General features: G+C 41.2%; 1 protein-coding gene and 1 pseudogene across 9 annotated transcripts in view; both read left to right on the forward strand.

Annotated features, from left to right (window-relative positions):
* Positions 1–22,179, forward strand: part of CRCP (CGRP receptor component) — a 129,038-nt gene that overhangs the window by 32,924 nt on the left and 73,935 nt on the right. For 7 of the 8 annotated variants that reach the window (XR_013831655.1, XR_013831656.1, XR_013831657.1 and 4 more), the window contains 2 exons: positions 1,875–1,969; positions 17,458–17,515. Coding sequence is in view for 5 of the 8 variants with exons in the window: in XM_079945717.1 (XP_079801843.1) it covers positions 1,875–1,969; positions 17,458–17,515 (153 nt within the window). In the remaining 3 variants the exon portion in view is untranslated. Of the gene's footprint in view, positions 1–1,874; positions 1,970–16,316; positions 16,511–17,457; positions 17,516–22,179 lie in introns of those variants that run through there. The other variant, XM_079945720.1, reaches the window with a different exon arrangement.
* LOC307197998 (DAZ-associated protein 2-like) lies at positions 11,951–13,608 on the forward strand (annotated as a pseudogene). The gene is made up of 3 exons: positions 11,951–12,119; positions 12,922–13,153; positions 13,200–13,608. The product of its transcript is annotated as a DAZ-associated protein 2-like (transcript).

Here is a 22,179-nt window from a genome sequence, read left to right on the forward strand (position 1 = left end):
GACATAAGGCCCCCAGACAAAGATACTCCTATTAGATATAATGTTCCAGGAGCATGGAGATTACCTCCCAAAAGCTGAGGGCAAAGTCCAGACTCTCCGTTTTAGCGAAGCCAAATTCTTTATTACAGAGAAAGTGATACTTTTTATGGTAGAAAACTTAGAAAGTACAAAAAAGCATAAAGAAGAAATCAAAAGTAATTCATAATCTTAATATCTAGTTGATAGTTTGTTGCATTCTCTCCCAATCTTATGCTTAAGCTGTTGTATTTGTTATATAATGTTTGATTTCTATATCTGTCATTTTGTTTTTTCTTGTTATTTGCTTTCAATTTTGATTTTGTCTTTAAAGAGGTTTGGATTTAACTCTTTTAATTTTTCTTTTCAAAGACATTTTTAAACTTGCATTAATGTATCATAATCTCTTTTAAGGAAAATAAAGAATTTAACACTTTCGTCACCATTGCTTCCCATCTGATTTTTTTCATTTAATTGTGTGTTTAGAACCCTACAGTTCATTTATTCATTCGTGTTCTTTCACATTATATAGTTCATCTCTTTCAAAGAAGGAAATAAAGATTGTTGGTAATTAGTTTTATACACATTTCAAACTATCAAGCACCCTTAACTACACAGTTAATTAGTTTATGCTCACTATCACTCTATTAATTTTTTTAAAATTTTAATTAATTAATTTATTTTTGGCTGCATTGGGTCTTTGTTGCTGCACGTGGGCTTTCTCTAGTTGCAGCGAGCGGGGGCTACTCTTCGTTGTGGTGCATGGGCCTCTCATTGCAGTGGCTTCTCCTGTTGTGGAGCATGGGCTCTAGGCACGCAAGCTTCAGTAGTTGTGGAGCACAGGCTCTAGAGCACAGGCTCAGTAGTTGTGGACCACGGGCTTAGTTGCTCCGCGGCACGTGGGATCTTCCCTGACCAGGGATGGAACCCATGTCCCCTGCACTGGCAGGCAGATTCTTAACTACTGTGCCACCAGGGAAGTCCCCACTCTATTAATTCTTAAGTTCTTGCTTTTAATTTTTGGTGCCTTAAGGAAAGTTACTTTGGTAATAAATGTGCCCTTCTCATTTCGTGATACAGAGTACATGGTATCAGTGTCTTATTACTGATGCTGTTAACTTTGATAACTTGGTTAAGGTGGTGTCTGCCTGGTTTCTCCCCTGTAAAGTTACTGTTTTTCCATTTCCATATTCTGTTAATTAGCAAAGCGTCACCTAGTCCAGCCCACATACAAGGGGAAGGGGAATAGGCTTCATCTCTTAAAGGAGGGATATTAAAGAATTTGAGGACACACATTAAAACTACCACAGTAATTAATAAATATTTTGGGGAAACTGCTTTGAGACTATGCAAATATCCTACTTCTTAAGCTTTTGCCCATTAATTTTAGTATTCATTGGTGGATCCTTCCTGCATTAATTATTCCTATGGTGCGATTGCCCAATGGTGATTTATTTCCCTCATTCTATGTTTAATTGTTAGAATTCTTTGTAAGAAAGAGTTGTTCCTTCTAATCCATTTATTGGGTCATTTATATATGGACTTAAGGCTATTTATTTTATTCTTCGGGTTCCCTGTCTATAAAAAATTGATACATGATAACACAGTTGTCAGACTGAGTTTTTTCTTTAAGATCAGAAAAGCTTTATTCTAAAATTTCAGTAATCTTTTTGTTCTAGCTACTGGTTTTATTTTTGAGGAATTCCTATTATATGAAGATTGAGTCTCCTGAAGGCATTTGTTTTACAAAAGATTTTTGAAGCAAAATTTTAGAATACTAAATTATAGCCATTGGCTTCTCTTTTTGTCATTTGGGGTTGTTTGTCTTATGCTTGCCTTTCCCTTTTTTTTTTTTGTAGACACTAAAATACATATCAAAAACACCATGCAGGCACCAGAGTCCTGAGATTGTGAGAGAATTTCTCACAGCAGTGAAAAGCCACAAGTTAACCAAGTAAGTAAAAATAATCTTAAGTGGGAAAAGACTGACACATAATGAAAATGATAGCTTATAAAAGTCATCCTCAGCAACTGTGTATTTATATTAGGTTGGGTTTTGAATTGTAATCGGTACACAGGGCGTAGGGTCATGGTATTGTATAAATTTATTTATTGATTTATTGATTGATTGATTGATTGCTGCTTTGGGTCTTTGTTGCTGTGCGCGGGCTTCTCATTGTGGTGGCTTCTCTTGTTGTGGAGCACGGGCTCTAGGCTCGCGGGCTGTAGAGCACAGCCTCAGTAGTTGTGGTGCACAGGCTTAGCTGCTCCGCGGCATGTGGGATATTCCTGGATCGGGGATCGAACCTGTGTCCCCTGCATTGGCAGGCGGATTCTCACTGAGCCACCAGGGAAGTCCCAGGGTCATGGTACTGTAGATGAGACAACTGAGGCTTAGACACTGGGATCCTTCTAGAGCCAGAAACAGAATATAGTGGGCTTTTTAATCTCAAAAATGTTTCCCAAAAATCTTCCCATAACCCCTTCCCAGCATTCAGACTAAATTGGTTGAAAAACGGGATTCACAAATTGAAGGGCTTTTTATAAAGTTGATGAATTAAGTCATTTGACATTTGTGTTTGGGGCAAAAATGGCTTGATAATATTCTGTCTGCTCTTCTACTGCCCATTTACTTTCTTGGTGACTTTCTTGAATAAGTTAAGTTTGTAGGAATTAAAAACATTAAGAATTAGATCAAAAGTTTCCATGAGAAGAAAACTAGCCATAGTCTTTAGAATTGATACTAGAGCTGATAAATCCAAAAAGCTTTTGTCATTCATTGAGAATAACAATAATTTTCTTTTGGAGGAAACAGTTGGTGTTAGTTCAGGCGCACAGTTGATACACTATCAGTAAACTAAGTGCCCTTCTCCCCTTGCCTCTTCTCTAAATGAACTCTGAAGACAAACATCTTTCAAATGTGTGCATATGTGTGCTTGTGTGTATGTTTACAGTTTGTTTTATTTTTGTGAGAAAATACACATAACATAAAATTTACCATCTTAACCATTTTTTAAAAAATTTATTTATTTTTTTGGCTGCATTGGGTCTTTGTTGCGGTGCGCGGGCTTCTCATTGCAGTGGCTTCTCTTGTTGCGGAGCACAGGCTCTAGGTGCACGGACTTCAGTAGTTCTGGCACATGGGCTCAATAGTTGTGGCTTGCAGGCTCTAGAGCATAGGCTTAGTAGTTGTGGTGCACGGGCTTAGTTGCTCTGTGGCATGTGGGATCTTCCTGGACCAGGGCTCGAACCTGTAGTCTCCTGCATTGGCAGGCGGATTCTTAACCACTGCGCCACCAGGGAAGCCCTACCATCTTAACCACTTTTTTTTTTTTCATCTTAACCACTTTTAAGCCTTCAGTTCATCTATATTAAGTATAGTGTTCACATTGTGTGTAACCAATACCCAGAATTTTTTTTTTTTTTAATTTATTTGGTTGTACTGGGTCTTTGTTGCAGCAGGCAGGCTCCTTCGTTGCAGCTCACGGGCTCCTTAGTTGCGGCTTACTGGCTCCTTCGTTGTGGCTCACAGGCTCCTTAGTTGCAGCATGCGAACTCTTAGTTGAGGCACACATGTGGGATCTAGTTCCGTGAACCTGGGCCCCCTGCATTGGGAGAGTGGAGTCTTCACCACTGCGCCACCAGGGAAGTCCCCAGAACTTTTAAAATGTTACAAAACAATCTGTATACCAATTACACAACTCCCCATTTCCTGCTCTCCCCAGCCCCTGACACCACCACTCTGTTTTCTGTTTCTGTGGATTTGACTATTCTATATACCTCATGTAATTAGAATCATATAGTATTTGTCTTAAAAAAAAAGTCTGAATATTATTTAATATTGTTGTCTTTTTATTTTAACCATTTTTAAGTGTGTGATTCAGTGGCATTAGATATATTTAATTGTTGTACATCTCTGCCATCCATCCACAGGACAGTTTTTCATCATGCAAAACTAAAACTCTATAGCCATTAAACAATGACTCCCCATATTCCGCATCCTCTAGCCCTGGTAACCACCAATTTGCTTTATGTCTCATGAATTTGGCTACTTTAAGTACCTCATATGAGAATCATACAGTATTTTTTCTTTTGTGACTGGCTTATTTCATTTATTATGTCTTCAGGGTTCATTGATATTATAGTATGTGTCAGATTTTCCTTCCTTTTGAAGTCTGCATAGTATTACATTTCATGTATATATGACATTTTGTTTATTCATTTGTCAACTGATGTGTACCTGGGTTGTTTCCACCTTTCGGCTGTTGCACATAATTATGCTGCTATGAACATGAATGTACAAATATCTCTTTGAGACCCAGCATTCAGTTCTTTTGAGTATATACCCAGAAGCCACGTTTGCTGGATCTTATGATAATTCTATTTTAAAATTTTTGAGGAACTGCCATACTGTTTTCCATAGTGTCTGCTCCATTTTACATTCCCACAAACAGTGCACAAGGGTTCTAATTTCTCCACATCCTCATCAACACTTCTTATTTTATCTTCTCCCTTTTGTTACCGTTGTCATATTTATTACATCTATATATGTTGAAAATAGTGTTTAGCAGTGTATTATTACTTACGTTCTATACTTCTACATATTTTAAAGAACATAAGAGGACAAAAACAGTCTTTTATATTTACCCAGAATTTTGCTATTTCTTTTGCTCTTCATTCATTCCTGTTCCATGTTTACTTTTTATCATTCAGCCTGAAGAACTTCCTCTATCGTTCTTTTAGAACAGGGCTGCTGGCTACAGTTTTCTTTCAAATGAGAATGTTGTTATTTTCTTTCATTCCTGAAGGATAGTTTCACAGGGTTGAATGATCTTTTCTTTCAGCACGTTAAAGATGTTAGTTCAGTGTCTTCTGATTGCCATGGTTTCTGATGAGAAATCTGTGGTCATGCCAATATGTAATGTATTATTTTCCTCTGACTGTTTTCAATACTTTTCTTTATGTTTGGTCTTTGAAGATTTGATTATGATATATATATATATATATATATATATATTTTAGTTTATCTTTGCTGAGCTTCTTGATTATGTAAATTTTTGTGTCTTACCCAATTTGTGAAGTTTTGGGTCATTGTTTCTTTAAATATTTTTTTCTGCGCCAGTGTCTTCCTCCTTTCTTTTCAGAACTCCAAAGACACAACTGTTAGAACTCTGATAATTGTTCTGCAGTCCCCAAGCCTCTGTTTTTTATGTTGTTGTTTAAAGACAAGGAAACTTTTTAATTGAAGTATGGTTGATTTACAATGTTGTGTTAGTTTCAGGTATACAGTATAGTGATTCAGTTATACATACATATATATATATATATATTCTTTTGCAGAACTATTTTCCATTATAGGTTATTACAGGGTATTGAATATAGTTCCCTGTGCTATATAGTGGGTCCTTGTTGTTTATGTTTTATATATACTAGTGTGTCTTAATCCTAAATCCCTAATTTATCCCTCCACACCTTTTCCCTCCTTTCCCCTTTGGTAACCACAAGTTTGTCTTCTATGTCTGTGAGTCTTTTTCTGTTTTGTAAAAATGTTCATTTGTATCTTTTTTTTTTTTAGATTCCACATAAAAGTGATATAATATGATAATTTGTCTTTCTCTGTCTACTTCACTTAGTATGATAATCTATTGGTCCATCCATGTTGCTGCAAATGGTATTATTTCATTCTTTTTTATGGCTGAGTAATATTCCACTGTCACACACACACACACGCACACACACGCACGCACACACACACACACACACACACACACATCTTCTTTAACCATTCATCTCTTGATGGACACTTAGTCCCTTCCGGGACTCCCAAACTGTATATGTTGGTCCACTTCTTGATGCTCCAGAGACCTCTTAGGCTTTGTCCACTTTTCTTTAATCTTCTTTTTTTCTGTTCAAGTTCATCGATTCTTTGTTCTGCCTGTTCATATTTGCCTTCAAATCCCTTTAGTGTTTTTCATTTCAGTCATTGTACTTTCCAGCTCTGGAATTTGTTTTGTTTGTTTGTTTGGGTCTCTTATTGATATTTCCATTTTGTTTATACATTGTTTTCTTTACTTTCTCCACATCTTCCTTTAATTCTAGGAGCATCTTTTTTTTTAATTAAAAAAATTAATTAGCTAATTAATTTTTGGCTGCATTGGGTCTGTTGCTGTGTGCGGCTTTCTTTAGTTGTGGTGAGCGGGGGCTACTCTTTGTTGTGGTACACGGGCTTCTAATTGCATTGGCTTCTCTTGTTGTGGAGCATGGGCTCTAGGCACACAGGCTTCAGTAATTGTGTCTTGTGGGCTCTAGATCACAGGCTCAGTAGTTGTGGTGCACTGGCTTAGTTGCTCCGCAGCATGTGGGATCTTCCCGGACCAGGGCTCAAACCTGTGTCCCCTGCCTTGGCAGGCGGATTCTTAACCACTGTGCCACCAGGGAAGCCCCTCATTCTTGGAGCCTCTTTAAGACGGTTGTTTTAAAGCCTTTGTCTAGTAGACCGGCCATCAGGTTTTTTTCAAGGACGTTTTCTATTTATTTTTTTCCTTTGAATGGGCCATACTTAACTGTTTCTTTGTTTACCTTGTGATTTCTTGTTGAAAACTGGACATTTGATCTAATAATGTTGTAACTCTGGAAATCAGATTTTCTTCCTTCCCCTAGGCTTGCTGATTTTTGTTTATTGTTTGCTATTTTTGCCTTGTAGGCTGTTTCTGTGCTACAGATCAGCTTGAGGTATAAACCCAAGGTCTTCTCAGGTCTTTTCTGAGTGTGCCTCTTTCCCTAGGCATGCACAGTCACTCTGATTTTTTCCCATATATGCAGTTATTTTTGAATGTCCCAGCCTTTAGTGTCTGAACTTTAGGGAGAAAAAAAAAAAAAAGAAGGGTTGGGGGGGAAAAAAGGACACCAGCCCTTTAAATTCTAAAAGTCACTTCAGCTGGAGGGGGAGGCGCAACAACAATGGCTGCTGCCCCTTTGCTTGCACCTCTGTGATCAGAAGCTATAGTCAGTGATTAGAGCACAGATCCCTGATATTTGGAGGACAGGGTACTTTTTGCCCTCTCTAGCTTCCACAAGCTGTGTACAAACTGCTCCAGGAACGTGGGCACAGCTGCCTGCCCCTGGAGTTGGGGGATGGGTGCTGCTACTGTGCTAAGATCTAAAATTGACCAAAATTAACTGCTTTTTACCTTCCAGAACTTCCCCTGGAAGTTGCAAGCCTTCAGTAGACTTCAGAGTTTCAAAATAGTTAATATCAGACAGATTCCAGGAGTACAGTTGTTTTCTAGGCGGGGAGACAGATTTCTGGTACTTCCTACTCTGGCACCTTTGCAGAATTTTTTTTTTTTTTTTAAAGACTTCATGTTTTTAGATCAGTTTTAGGTTTATAGCAACATAAGGGGAAGGTGCAGAGATTTCCCATATGTTCCATCCCCCTCACATCCATAGCATCCCTCATTATCAACATCCCCCATCAGAGTGGTAAATTTGTTATAATCAGTGAACCTACATTGACACGTCATTAACACCAAAAGTTCATAGTTTATATTAGGGTTTACTTGTGGTGGTGAACAGTTCTTTGAATTTGGACAAATCTGTAATGACGTGTATCCACTGTTATGGTATCATACAGATTATTTTCTCTGTAAATCCTTGATGCTTATCTATTTTATGTATAGTAATTTGTATCTGTTAATCCCATACCCATAATTTGTCCCCTCTCCTTCCCCCTCTCTTTCGGTAACCACAAGTTTGTTTTATATATCTGTGAGTCTGTTTTGCATATGTATTCATTTGTATTATTTTTTTATGTTTAATTAAAAATTTTTTTTGGCCATTCCGTGCAGCATGCAGGATCTTAGCTCCCCAACCAAGGATCGAACCCATGCCCCCTACATGCAGTGGAAGCATGGAGTCTTAACCACTGGACCGCCAGGGAAGTCCCTGTATTATTTTTTTAGGTTCTGCATATAAGCGATATTGTATAGTATTTGTCTTTCTCTGTCTGACTTATTTCACTACACATAATATTCTCTAGGTCCATCCACGTTGCTGCAAATAGCAGTGTTTCATTCATTTTTTTTAGCTAATACTCCATTGTGTGTATATGTGTGTGTGTGTGTGTGTGTATATATATATATATATATATACACACACACATAAATACATATACACACACACACACATATACACTCACACATTTTAATCCGGTCATCTGTTGATGGGGCACTTGGGTTGCTTCCATGTCCTGGCTATTGTAAGTAGTTCTTTTGCCCATTTTAAAAATTGGGTTATTTGTTTGTTTGTTTGTTTGTTTTGTGGTACGTGGGCCTCTCACTGTTGTGGCCTCTCCCGTTGCGGAGCACAGGCTCCGGACGCGCAGGCTCAGCGTCCGTGGCTCACGGGCCTAGCTGCTCCGCGGCATGTGGGATCTTCCCGGACCGGGGCACGAACCCGTGTCCCCTGCCTCGGCAGGCGTACTCTCAACCACTGCGCCACCAGGGAAAGCCCTGGTTGTTTGTTTTTTTATTGCTGAGTTTTAAGAATTCTTTCTGTGTTTTGGATAACCGTCCTTTATCACGTGTCTTTTGGAAATATTTTCTCTCAGTCTGTGGTTTATCTTGTTTTCTTGACTTTGTGTTTCATAGAGCAAATATTTTTAATTTTAACGAAGTCCAATTTATCAATTATTTCTTTTGTGGATTGTGTCTTTGGTGTTATATCTAAAAAGTCATTACCATATGCAAGGTCATCTAGGTTTTCTCCTGTGTTATCTCCTGGGAGTTTTATAGTTTTGCATTTTACATTTAGGTCTAGTTGTCTAGATGGTTGTTGTCTAGGTGGTGGGGAGGCAGATTCCTGGTTCTTCCTACTCTGCCATCTTCCCTGAATCCTCTCTGTTCATTTTTTTCCCTCTTTGTTGTTCAAATGGGGTAATTTCTACTGAACTGTCTATATGTTCGCAGACTCTTTTCTTCTGTCAACTCTATTTTGTTATTAAGCCTACATAGTGAATTATAAAATTTCCTATATTTTTCAGTTCTAAAATTTTCATTTGTTTACTACTTATAATTTCTGTCTCTTTTCTGAGAACTTTTATTATTCCATTCATTTCAAGAATGTTTAAAAAAAAGAATTTGTGTATATCTCATGTTGTAATAATAGCTACTTTAAAGTTTTTGTCTGATAATTCCAACATCTGGGTCATGATAGATTTGGTATCTGTTGATGAACTTTTCCCTTGAGAATTAGTGATAGTTCCCTCATTGAGATAATTTTAGATTGTATCCTGAACATTTTGAATATTATATTGTTTAGAACTCTGGATCCTGTGAAATGCCTCTGGTTAATGTTGCTTTTTTTGGTTTCTTTTAGCAGGTGGTCGTCCAGTTATGTTCACACCTCAAGTCTCTTGGCTTACATGGCAAGGATTTCAATATCAGTTTAGATTTTAAACTGTTTGTTCTGCTGCTTTGGATCTTTTTTGCATATGAGACTGGAGTTATGTTTTAACTTGTTCACTTCTCAGTGTGTTTGCTGTGCTGGGTCTCTGCTCTTTGTTGTTTGGGGCTGTTCTACACATGAATAGCTTGGGCTAAACCTAAGATTTGTGCTGATTGGTACTCAAATTTAGGGAAATCCTCTCTCTTGCTCTTCTCTCTGGGATTGCCCCCAGACTCTCAGGCGCACATGTGCCCCCTTTTTTAGGCCTCTGCCACAAGTACTAGATTTCTGTCATCATTTTAGCTGCCTTTGTTTGCATTTGTTACTGGTGCCACCCTTGGGGCAAAGAAGGTAGGAAAAAAGAGGAGAGGGGAAAAAAAGATATTCCTTGGCACTCTGGACCACAGTGGCTCCCTTCCTGGATATACCCACTGCTAGGGCTCCCTGAGGAACTGCCCTCGAGTTGTGGGCTTTACCTAGATCTCCAGATCTCTGGGGCCCCTTTTCCCAATCTTCTGGCCAGAAAGATGGAATTTCTCTTGGAGTTTCAGCTCCATGTGAAACTACTGCTGTAGGGCAGTACTGCTGAGGGCAGTCCTGAGGATCAGGGCTTATGAGAGAAAGGAGGAAAAGAAAGAAACTCACATCCATCCCCCACACCAATTAGTTCTTTTCTCTTTTTTAAAAAAATATTTATTTTAGGGCTTCCCTGCTGGCACAGTGGTTGGGAGTCTGCCTGCCAATGCAGGGGACGCGGGTTCGTGCCCCAGTCCGGGGGGATCCTGCGTGCCACGGAGCGGCTGGGCCCATGGGCCGTGGCCGCTGGGCCTGTGCGTCCGAAGCCTGTGCTCCACGGCGGGAGAGGCAGTGAGAGGCCCGTGTACAGCAAAAAAAAATTATTTTCTTTATTTATCTTTGAACGCATCGGGTCTTAGTTGCAGCACAGAATCTTCGTTGCAGCGTGCAGGCACTTTGTTGCGGCATGCGGGTTTTTCTCTAGTTGTGGCATGTGGGCTTCAGAGTGCAAGGTTCTTCGCTGCGGCACGTGGGCTCTCTAGTTGAGGCGTGCGGGCTCAGTAGTTGAGGTGCGCGGGCTTAGTTGCCCGGCAACATGTGGGATCTTAGTTCCCCAACCAGGGATTGAACCCGTGTCCCCTGCATTGGAAGGCGGATTCTTAACCACTGGACTACCAGGGAAGTCCCACTAACTAGTTCTAGCTTTCTTCAAGTTTTGTTTCCCTTTCCAGTCCACCTACTTTTGTTTTCAGAGTCCAGGTTTTTGCTTTTTGTGTTTTGTCCTGCGTTTGTTGTTGTTGTAAACAACAGAAAGAGGCTTTAGTGGGTTTACTGCATCTTGTCTACAACAGAAGTCCTAATGGTCGATTTTTAAGACCTCTTCTCAGCTGTTTGCCTGGTGTTTTGCTTCGCAATCCTTACATCTTTTCTGCTATAAATATGCACCTGGCTACTATTCAGTTGCCTTGCAAGCTGATTCATGATTGGCCATAATCTATATATATTTCAAGTAGACTGTAATATTCAGGGGAGGATTTATTTCTGTTCTCTTTTTCCATTTGTGATCCTAAATTTGAAGATTTGTAAAGTCCTTTTTGACCCTTTAATGTTTACTTTTCATTAAATGGTTGATTCCTGGGACAGATGAACATGCCAGGGTTCTTATTGACACACAGGTTATCTATGACTGTAGGAAGCAAAAGCTGCAGGCAGTGTTGTTCTGAAAACAACAGTAGAGGGGGCCGGCAGGCTTCGTTCACTGTCCCTGGGCCCGGCTCCTCTGGGAGGGAGCCAACTACTGCAGCCCACTGGAATTCATTTGGCCTCAGTGCCTGGTGACTCAGGGGGCTGCTTGCCATATGCTATCAAGACCTGGATCATTTTGTGCTAGCCAGTACAGTTTAAGACAGGAATCACATTTATAACAGAAACTGCTGTGAAGTGCTCTTTAATTCTTATTTCTGATTATCCCGATAGAGTTTTTCTCTACCATTCTCTCAGGAAGAAGAGGTTCAAGATAATAGCCCTTAAGTGGTCTGGTTCTAGTAGTACAAACTGGAGCTGCATTAATTTCCTTAAAAGCCTCCATTGCTAGAGTTCTTGAAGGTTTGGGAGGAACCATGTTTTATTTGACTTAATAGCTTTATTCAGCAAAATGGTAGTTTTGAGACTCAGCTTAAAATCACTTTGACACTAAGTCCTATGTCATCTTTTCCTGTAGCATGTTAATTCCCCAAGGCATTGGTTCTCTAATCATTTAAATTTTTTTGCTTGAGGTACTTTGTTCTTAAGAAGTGCAGCCTGGCTTGCAGCCCCAGGTCTCATCCTGAGATCTCCTTAGGATGTACAGCCATGTCTGCCAGGAGTAGAAGGACTTGCCTTTGAGACCCAGGTCTGTAAATAACCCATGTGCAGCAATGAAGACCCAATGCAGCCAAAACTAAGTAAATTAATTAAAAAAAAAAAAGTGGTCAGCATGGAGCTCCCTGCACCCTTTAATGAGAACAGTTTTGGTGACCAGTTGTGGGGGGAGCTAAAGTGCAGTGAATTAAGTGAAGGAGAGAAAGTAGAGATGATAAAAATAAGCCTGATTATGAAGTCGGGGGGCATGTTTGTAACCACCGCCCCCAGAACTGGCACCTGCAGTATGTGTGGTTCTGGGACTTGACTTCAGCAGGGCTTAGCTCCTGGGGGTGCAGAGCAGAGAACTTGACTGGTTGGTTTGACTCCAGGTTGGGGTTTTTCAGGGAGTAGCTGTAATGATTTTGTCGGTAGAAGACTTATCCTTTTTGCAACTGTAGGAACATTTCCAGCATTTCAGAGCCTGGCAGGATAATGACTGTTCAATAAACTGAGTTCTGTTGCTTTGATTGATTTGTAGCTGAGATGTTCATTTATTCAGCCATGTCTTTTCCTACTCTTTATTCTTTATTCATGCTGTTAGATGATGGTGGTTAAAATAAATAATTTTGTTTTGAGTGAGGATTCATATTTTCCAACTCAGCTGGTCCTTCAAAGCTGCTTGCTTATTCCTAGTCTTATTCCTAGTCTCCTCCTTACTCGATTCTCTGCAGCTTTTAGTCCTGTTAACCCTCTTCACGTCCAGACCTCTCAGATGGTGACCTCACTTTTGCTTCACTGAGAAAACTATCCAAAATGAACTCATTTCCCTTCACATCTCCTAAAATTTGCTTTTTCTTTCCCCATTGCTGTGATCTCAGTGAAACATGAGCCTTTTCATGGAAACTTTGAACTTTTGTTTTTTTTGAGGGTCTTTTCTTTTCTCTCCTGTTATTTCAGCCTCTCCACCTGCTTGTGTTCTTAGCCGACAAACATGCTTCAGTTTCCCTTCAGAACCTGCCCTCCTCAGGCCATAATTCCTTTTTTACTTCTATCCTGTCAAGAGCTCATTTCTGTCCATTACACTGAGCTGAACCAGGCCCACAGCCTCCGTGAACGGCAAGGGTCAGTATCCACCACAGCCAGCCTACCCTGCGCAGCCTCCTGGGAATCCGGTGTACTCTCAGACCTTGCATCTTCCTCAGGTTCCACCCTGTACTGATGCTTCACCTGCCTGCTCAGAGGTCTGCCATCCGAGCTTTGTGCACTCAGGGGCTGCCACAGTCCCCACCGTGTCAGCTGCTTTTCCTGGCACCTCACGGTATCTTCCCACGGCCTAGTCTGTGGCCGTTGGCCTTTTAGGTTGCAGAGTCCCCATGGCTTAGTATCTGGTTGGTCCCATCTCCAGGTGGCTCAACAGTGCCGGTGGGAGGAGGGTGTGATGAAGGTTCCAGATTTGGAGCTGAGGCTACTGCTAGCACGGTTCCTCCTACAGCACCGGGTATCCTCCCACTGCGCAGCTTGCAGTCATGCAGGGAGCCCATGTCCTTGTAACTCAGTGGAAGAGAAACTTCTCCATGGGTGGCTCAGATGGTGACTACACCATCCGGTGAGGAACCAAGGCCACCTCTGTGCCAGGAAAGACATCACATAGCTTCTCACAATATAACTGCTTTAGTCACATTAACCTGAAGTTGCGGTTTAGACACATGTTGTTGAGGTGTCTTTCTGGTGCCCAAACTTTCAATCACTTTTCAAACTTACTAAGAAACCATATATATAGTAGTAGCATTACCGCCCTGAAGCATTTTGATGTAGGGGGGTGTATCCATTCATAAAATGAATGTGAGTGAAGCAGCCCTAGGGACCTTCCTTTAGTTTCTCTGGAGTAATACTGTACCATACTGGTCTTTGCTTTTAGTAATAAAACATGAAATTAGGTTTGGAGAGAACTTTGATCTTCTGATTAAAGTTGCCAGATTATTCTGATTGGTCTTTAATCTCCTGTAATTCTTTGATTTTTATTACTTGTTATAAATGAAACACATTGGTTGTCTGCCTTTTCCTTTCCACCCTTTGCTCTAATCCCACCCTTTACCCTAGTCTTCCATCCCTCCCACCAGTCTCCATTGAATCAGTGGTGCAGGACGGAAAGCAGTCAGACCCATTTCCTTCTCTCCTTGCACTTCTCCCACTTGTCGTATATATATATATATATATATATATATATATATATATATATAATTTTTTTTTTTTTTTTTTTTCTGCGGTACGCGGGCCTTTCACTGCTGTGGCCTCTCCCACTGCGGAGCATAGGCTCCGGACGCGCAGGCCTAGCAGCCATGGCTCACGGGCCCAGCCGCTCTGCGGCACGTGGGACCTTCCCGGAACCGGGCACGAACCCGTGTCCCCTGCATCGGCAGGCGGACTCTCAACCACTGCGCCACCAGGGAAGCCCCCACTTGTCATCTTTTAACTAGTCTTTTACAAGGATCCTCTGAGACTCCCTCTGTGCCCTAAGCACAGACCCCTTTATTTCCACTTTGGATCTCCTTAGGCAGAAGTGGAGAGTGCCTTTGGACCCGCCTTAAAGATCATCTCTTTATACATGAACCAAACCCAAATTTGCTTTGTTGCCAGAAAAACAACTTTTCCTGATATCAAAGCATATCAATACAAACTGTACTGAAACAGTTTAAAATAAGAGGGGCAACAAGGAGGATGCCTTTGAAAAGCCTGATGACTTTAGAACCAAATTAAGGGGAGTTTTCAGATCACAAATTGGTTACAATTTATTGTCAGAGTGCCTGATGTGGCCACTCATGGCTCCCAAGAATTCCTAAGCTGGGTTAATGGGGTCATATTGTGAATGTCTCACTCCAAAATGACTTGAGTCCAGTGAAATCTCACTAGGGCTAAGAATATTTCGGGATCCTTAATCTTTTGATTTTTGTTTTCTGAAATTAGATTTTATTTTATCTTATAATTTCATTTCACCTAAATTTTGTGTTCTCTACATGTTATGTTCGTTGTGGAAGTTCAGTGTTGTATGTCTTTAGCTGCACTGTGGTGCATCTGTCTTATGGGTTTTTTATACTAAAAATGTAGAATAAAGACTGTTTTGAATAAAGTGATGATAATTGAAGTACAAAGAAAAAAAGAGGTATTTCCTCCACAGTTATTCCCCAGTCCCCACACTCCAGTTGTCACCGTAACTGTTATTCCACTGAACTACTTGCCCAGGCCACCAGTACCCTCCTTTTTGGCAAATCCAGTGACTTCTGTACCATCAACCTACTTTCCTCTCTTCAGCATTTGACATTGTTGATAATACCCTCTGTCCTGAACTTTTCCTCTCTTGGTTTCCATCACACCACTCTCCTAAGTTTTCTTTTTCTCTTTTCACTCCTTGCTCCTTTGCTGATTTCTCTCCCGGCCCCTTGAATGGAGGTGTTTTATGGTGTTCTGTCTGGGTCTTCATTTACTCAGCAGCTGGTCTCTGGACTACGATTTCCACTCTCTTGGTTTCACATAACTCCTTGATAATAAAGCCAGCTCTGATCTTTTCCTTTAGTTCTAGACCAAACTAGAACTAAAACTAGACAGGCTGTTCAACTGAGACCTCTTCATTGTGGTTTCAAAAATACCACAAACTCAAATTCAAATTTTCAATTAATACATTTTTTCCAAACAGGCTAAACATCTGACAGTAAGCCTTAACTCTCGCATTTCCTTCACCCCACCCCCCGACCCAACCTAGGCAGTTGTCTGGTCCTGTTGACTGTACCTGAAGGTGACCAGGAGCATTTCACAGGTCCAGACTCTCATTTCCTTTCCTGCTGCTGCTGCTACTGCTGCCCAGGTTCACAACTTTTGAGTATTACAGTGTCTCTGCCTCCATTTTCTCAGGTGTTCTAGACCCAGCAAGTCACTCCTTCCTTCAGTTGCTCTTCAGTGTCTACAGAGTAACATCTGGCCTGTTGGTAGTCAGGCCTTTGTGACCTTGTCCCAGATGGCTCTTTCAACCTGTGTCCCACAGCCTCTCTAGCAGCCATTTCCTGAAACTCCATGAATTTTTGTTCTTCTGGGTGTTTACTTGTACTCTTCCTTCCCTGACCGCCCATTCCTCTTTTCCTTTTTGCCTAGAAAATCCTTAAGGGCGCGCAGTGCAAGAGTCGTCTCCTTTCTGAAGTCTAGAGTGAATGTTTGGGGGACTGTGAGGAGTGGAGTTTAACTACAGCCGCCTTTTTACTGTGACTACCGTTTATGGGGAAATTACTGTGTGGGTCGTCATTATGAACACTATGAATGGTTATGGACATGGGCTTTCATCGCAGAGTCCCAGCTCTGCCATTTACTAGCTGTGTAACCTTGGACAAAGTATTTCTTTACCATCTCAATGTCAAGTTTGAGGGTTAAATGTGCTTGCTATATGGAAGGTATGCAGTAAATGGTAGCTGCTCCTGCTATAAATGGTAAGATTTTCATCCCTCATAATCTCCTTATGAGATCAGTAAGTATTGTTGTCATTCCTGTTTGACAGGTGGTGAAACCAAGGCTTAGGGAGAACTGAGTATCTGGTACTGCTTCCCCAAACACCTGGCTGTGGAAATTGTGGCTTATTCATCACTTTATTCCAGAATTGTTTATTGAATTGAAAGATGAAGTTGGAGGGACTTCCCTGGTGGTGCAGTGGGTAAGACTCTGTGCTCCCAGTGCAGGGGGCCTGGGTTTGTTCCATGGTCAGGGAACTAGATCGCACATGAGTACCGCAACTAAGAGTTCACATGCCACAACTAAGGAGCCTGCCTGCTGCAACTAAGACCTGGTGCAAACAAACAAACAAATAAATAAATAAATTTTTAAAAAAAGAAAGAAAGAAAGATGAAGCTGGAGCTCCAGGGTCAGATTGAGAGAGAAATGTAGAAATTGTCACCTGCACAAGGGTGGTAATTGAAGCCACTTTCTTTCAAGTCCTGTCATCTTTGAGAGTCCACACATTTCAACCACCCCTTCAGCAAGGAGCTGTAAATTGTGACAGATGATAACAAGTATCTTCACTGTTACTTAAACCTTTTGTTGAAATTTCCTTGTATTTGTCTTCTTTCCCCAACTGGATTGTAAGCTCTTTGAGGGCAGAAGACTGTGTCTTATACTACTGTGTATTAACTCCTGTCCCCTTAGAGTCCTTGTTTTTGTTTACTAAGATAACAAGCCAAGTCTGAATAACATTTAATCTTAATCTCAAAAAGGAATTCTCAACCATTTCTAAGTGATGACCAACCAAGATGATTTTGTCAATCTTTTACTTTCTATAATTTGGACTAAGAAAGCATTATTCACATTTTCCAAATAAAATTTATTAAAACTACACCTGTGCTATCTGCTATCGATGCATTTCTTGTAATCCAAGCCTCTGTACCATTAGGATTCTAATACACATTTGTGCCCTTGAGTAAGAGTCACTGATATAGGACTCTCTTACTCCCGTTCTTTTGTTTTACAGTTGAAGAAACTGAGGGCCATGTTCCAAGTTGTTCTTCCATTTGTTATCTGACAAAGTGTTCTCTAAACAGCTTGGTCAAGACTCAAAATCCTTAGGGATATGAGAGTTTTAAATGCTCTGTACTTTTCTTTTGACAGAGCTGAAAAGCTTCAGCTGTTGAATCACAGGCCAGTGACTGCTGTTGAGATCCAGCTGGTGAGTGAAGGAGGCTTGAATTTGGGCGGGTTAGTTTCTGGGTCTGAGATGTAGAAAGGGTCCTAAAGGCTGAGCTCAGACAAGCCAGGAACTGCCATTACTTGAAAAGACTGCCAGACCACCCATTCTGTAAGTGAAAAGAAACCTCACCAATTTGATGCTAGTTAGTATGGACTTCGGGAAAGGGAAAGACTGGAGAAAATTCAATTCCTTCTGTCGGGTCTGGGGCTATGACTTGGCAGCTCTTTGTCTCCCCAGTGTCCTACACTCTTCTGGCTATTGCTTCCCTGTAGAGGTTATTGCCAACCAGGTAAAAACATTAGATTCGACATGGCTCTGGTGTTTATCTCCCCCCACTCCCACCCTTTAACCTCCTTTTCCTGTATCTTCTCTTGGTTAATGGAGTGCATGTGCACTTTCCCGCATGCTCGCTCTCTCTTACCCTCCTGGTCCAGTGTCCCAAGCTAGAAGCCCAGAAGTCATTCCCTTCCCTTTATCTCCTAGTTAGTGAGTCAGTCCCAGGTTCTCTTGCTTCTCCCTCCTCTTGTTCTTTCTTCTCTCCATACTGCACTGCATTAATTCCTGTAATTGTTTCTCAGCTCGGCTCTTGCACCTGTCCTCTCACCGTTCTCCCTGCCTCCAGTCCAGCCCCCTCCTGTCCATCTTCTACACCACGATCAGAGTTCACTTTCTAAAGCCACACATTTGATCATCTTGTTTCCCCGCATGAAACCATTCAGTGGAACCTCAACACGTGCAAACAGCATAAAGCTTTAGAATTGGGGAAGCCAGAGTAAAAGGTAGAGATGGTATAAGGAGAGTGTGAAGATGAGGCCCAGTGGTGCAGACCCAGTGGTTGCTGTACTGGCATGTGCCGCGCTTTCCTTCCGTGTACAGGGCAGAGAGCACTGTTAAGCTCCAAATATTAGGCAGGCCATTCAACTGCGAGTAAAAGAAAAGTTTGGCTGAAGAATTAATAAAATGAGAATAAAGCAGTTTTCAAAGTCAGTTTTAGAAGTATTTAGCTCTTTGTCAAGTTTCCTTCAGAAAAATGTAGAAGAAAATGGCCAAAAATACCTCTGATATTTAGAGTTGCTTAAAAACAAAACAAAACAAAAAAACCTTTTTTAAAAAGGATTGTGGGGTATTTAATTTTTGACTAAAACTTTTACTGTCTTCTCAGCATTTTGTTTCTCCCCTTCAGAATGCACCCAAAATTAAATTAGAAGAATTTCTTCTATAAAGGGTACCTTTCTGGGGGAACTGGGCTTCAGGCTAAGCAGAGATCCTTTTTTTTTTTTATATCCTCATTATTCTGATGCTTTCGACTATGTTGGAGATTCAGCTTAGAAAAGAGAAAAAACAAAACAGCAAGAAACTAATCCTGTCCTTCTGGTTTAAGGATCACATGTCATGTCTCCTCCAACTTTAATCAGCAACATATGTTATTCATGGCTTAATGACAGATGGAGAGAAGAGATGAGGAGGATTAGCATGACCTCATCCCAGAGGCTGTAGAAAGCTCTCATTACCTGATAAGATTAGCTGCTATTAAGATTGCCTGCTCTATGCCAGACTTGGTGCCAGGGGCTTTGTATATGTCACCTTTAATGCCCTCACCATAGTCTTGGTTAGTGAGTGGCTGAGTGGGTCTGATTCAGAAACCTTACTCTGTTCCTCCAAGCCATGTGCTTCTACATGGTGAGGAGAAAGGTGTGTGTGTGGCATCCCCTCCTTTCCACAGGTAGGTAGGCCTTGTTAAAAACTGGGTGTGTTATTTCCCAGCAGTGGGACTGTTTTTTGGCTAGATTTTTCCTAGCCTGGGATTTGACTACAAAGGGTTAGCAAATCATTTACCAAGATTTGTAGCAGTGTCTCTTCTCACCAGAAAGGGATAATAAATGAGGTTTTCCCTAGAGTGGAAAGTGCAGAGGACTTGAGAATTTCCCTGTGTTAACCTTATAGCCACTTATTCTCCCTGGGTCCAGAAGTAATCCCAATATTCAGCATTTGTCAGGATTCACTTTTGGAGACTGAAGCTTCTTTTTTTCATTTCAACTTCAGCCATGATTTGTTGTGATCCTCAGATCCACAGCCAGCTGCCTGCTGTGTGTGAGGAAATGAGGAAGCCACCAGCTCTGTGACCTCTGCCATGCCCTGCTATATATTCATTTGGGACCATTTGTGAGTCCTCTGGCCTAAAGACAGGACCGTGAACCCCCTGACCTCACAGGCCACTGTCCTGAACGGCACTACCATCTGTGCCTATTGTAGTTTAGTGATTGTAAAAAGGCTTGAATTACATAGTTCCATGGCTTAAATTATGTTCTCCTTTGGTCCTTACTGTAGGCGTTACTTTTGTTTTACTTTAGAAAAACTCAAACTATATAGAGGTTAAGTGAACCGTTCTGGGTCACATAGCTAGAAGTGTCTGCTGTTGTTAGACTTTGCGTTGTTTTGAGGAAAGTAGGAGGTTAGGCCTGGCAGCTTAGAGTGAGAAGCAACCATTTTTGGAATGCAGCAGCCCAGTCTGACAGCCTGATAACCAGTGTGGTCTTCATCTGTGATAAAAAATTTATCATTTATGTTGACCTGCCTACAAAAACTTTTATTTTTACATTTCATTTGCCCTTACATTCAGAACAACTTGAACCCTTTAATGTTTGGGAACGTTGAGACGGTGCTTTGCATTTCTTTATTTGGGCTCTGTTTCTTCTGTGTTGGAAAGAAAAGCTGAGGAATAATATAGTTATTATTTACTCTAGCGATCCAAGAGGGGTTAGTAAGTTTTTGGTTTCTGCAAGTTTCTTTTTTGTGTATATTTCATTCTGCTTAGTACAGCTCAGGTTTTCTTCCTGTGACTGGGAAAGAAAATTTCCCGACTCTAATTATCCCTGAGGGTTGTTTGCTGATAAAAGCTTCTGCTCTCGGCAACTTTGGCAAAATTAGTAAAGCTTGTCAGCCCTGTTGCTAAGAACACACCTAGCTGAAACTGGATCTGTCAGACCCAGAGATTGGGATGCAAGAAGGTGGCCTGTCAAAATCCTCTCTGTTTGGTTTTCTAAAAGAGCCTTCAGAGGTCATACAACCAAACTTTCAAACCAGTGGACTCTGGTGTGCCATACAATGTCTCTAAGAGAGGAAATGATAGAAACCTCTTACTTGAGGCTGTGGTATTCTAGAAGGAGCTGGGACTCAAAGTCTCAAAAGACCTTGCACTGCTTGCTGTGAGATACAGATCACGTTTTCCTTGTGATGCGGAGCCTCCATGTGCTTGTCTGTAAATTGTCCTCATTTTATGTACAGCATCATTGAGAAGAGAAGCTCTGGTGGCAGTGATTGTAGGAAAACCCCTGGTCCACTGTGGAGCACAGATAATGGAGGGAGGTTGTCACTGGTCTAACAACAGTCTAAGTCTCCTTCACCCTCTTCCCCTGAGGAAACAGTTCATCATCAACTGTGTGTGCCAGTTATTCATAAACTTGGAGACACTTTTCTCCCAAATAGAGATCATTTTTTCCTCAAGATTAAGTTATCAAGTCAGATATATCCCTCCTTCCTCCTCCTTCATTCTTTGGAGGCGGTGTATGTTAGAGTATTTCCTTTTACAGACCGTAATTTTACATGGCTGATGCTAAAAGTGGGCTTTTGAGGATTGTTTCTTGTTCAGTAGAGAAGTTACATGGAACCTTTGAATCTTTAGAATATGGTCATTTTATTTCACAGTATGATGGGAAGAAGCCCCATTGGTTCACCTGGATCTTTACTCTAGAGCACCCAGGATTATTCTCTAGTTGTGGAAACATTTTTGGACTGAGGTGAATGAAGAGACCAGTGGTTTGCCAGGACTTTGATCTTGGGCATGTCACCTGGCTTCTTTAGATTCTGTACTGTTGTTTGTGAAGCTAGGCAGTCAGACTGAAGTCCTTTAGAGGATTGTGAGCCAAGCTTGTCATCATGCTTTACTCAAATCTGCCAGGATTTCTTTCTGAAACTCCTTTTGGTCTTAGTTGCCAGATTTCAGGGATTGTTATGCCACAGGGTAGGACCCTGGACACCTTTAACTGAGAAAGCTATTTGTGATAGATGGCTAACGCCACCAAGTGAGCGTGGTTAAGTAACTTGACCGCCTGCATACTGCTTTTACAGAGGTGGTTGATGACATCATGTTTGTGTTAATTAACATATTGAGAATTAGAGGTGAGGCTACAAATTGTGGATATCATCTGTGTGTTCAGATATCCAGGACCATGTCAGAAACTGGGCTCTAAGTGGACCTTTGATGGGGTGGTGGGAGATTTTTTCCCAGCCGTCACTCATCAGACTCCTGCATTCCCAGGAGATGACCAAGGCCACGGTGTGTGTGTTAGATTGTAGGTGTTAGAGATGGGCACGTCTGGCTTGGGATTGTAGTTCTGCCCTTTGCTGGACTTGCTGTGAGGTTTAAAAGAAATAATGGGTGTGAAGTGCAAGGCGCAGTGCCAGGCACAAGAGCTCCCTGACGGGTCTCGTCAGTGTTGGTAGTAGTGAGGAATAGAAAAATACACAGGCCATTTGGCACATAGCGGGCAGTCATCAAATGAGTTGTTGATACTATTCATAAGTTACAGATGGGCTTGTTGTTATATACAAAAGTATATAAAATGCCATTTCTCTCCCCAGAG

The sequence above is a fragment of the Stenella coeruleoalba genome (assembly GCF_951394435.1).
Source record: "Stenella coeruleoalba genome assembly, chromosome: 15".
Classification (NCBI taxonomy): domain Eukaryota; kingdom Metazoa; phylum Chordata; class Mammalia; order Artiodactyla; family Delphinidae; genus Stenella; species Stenella coeruleoalba.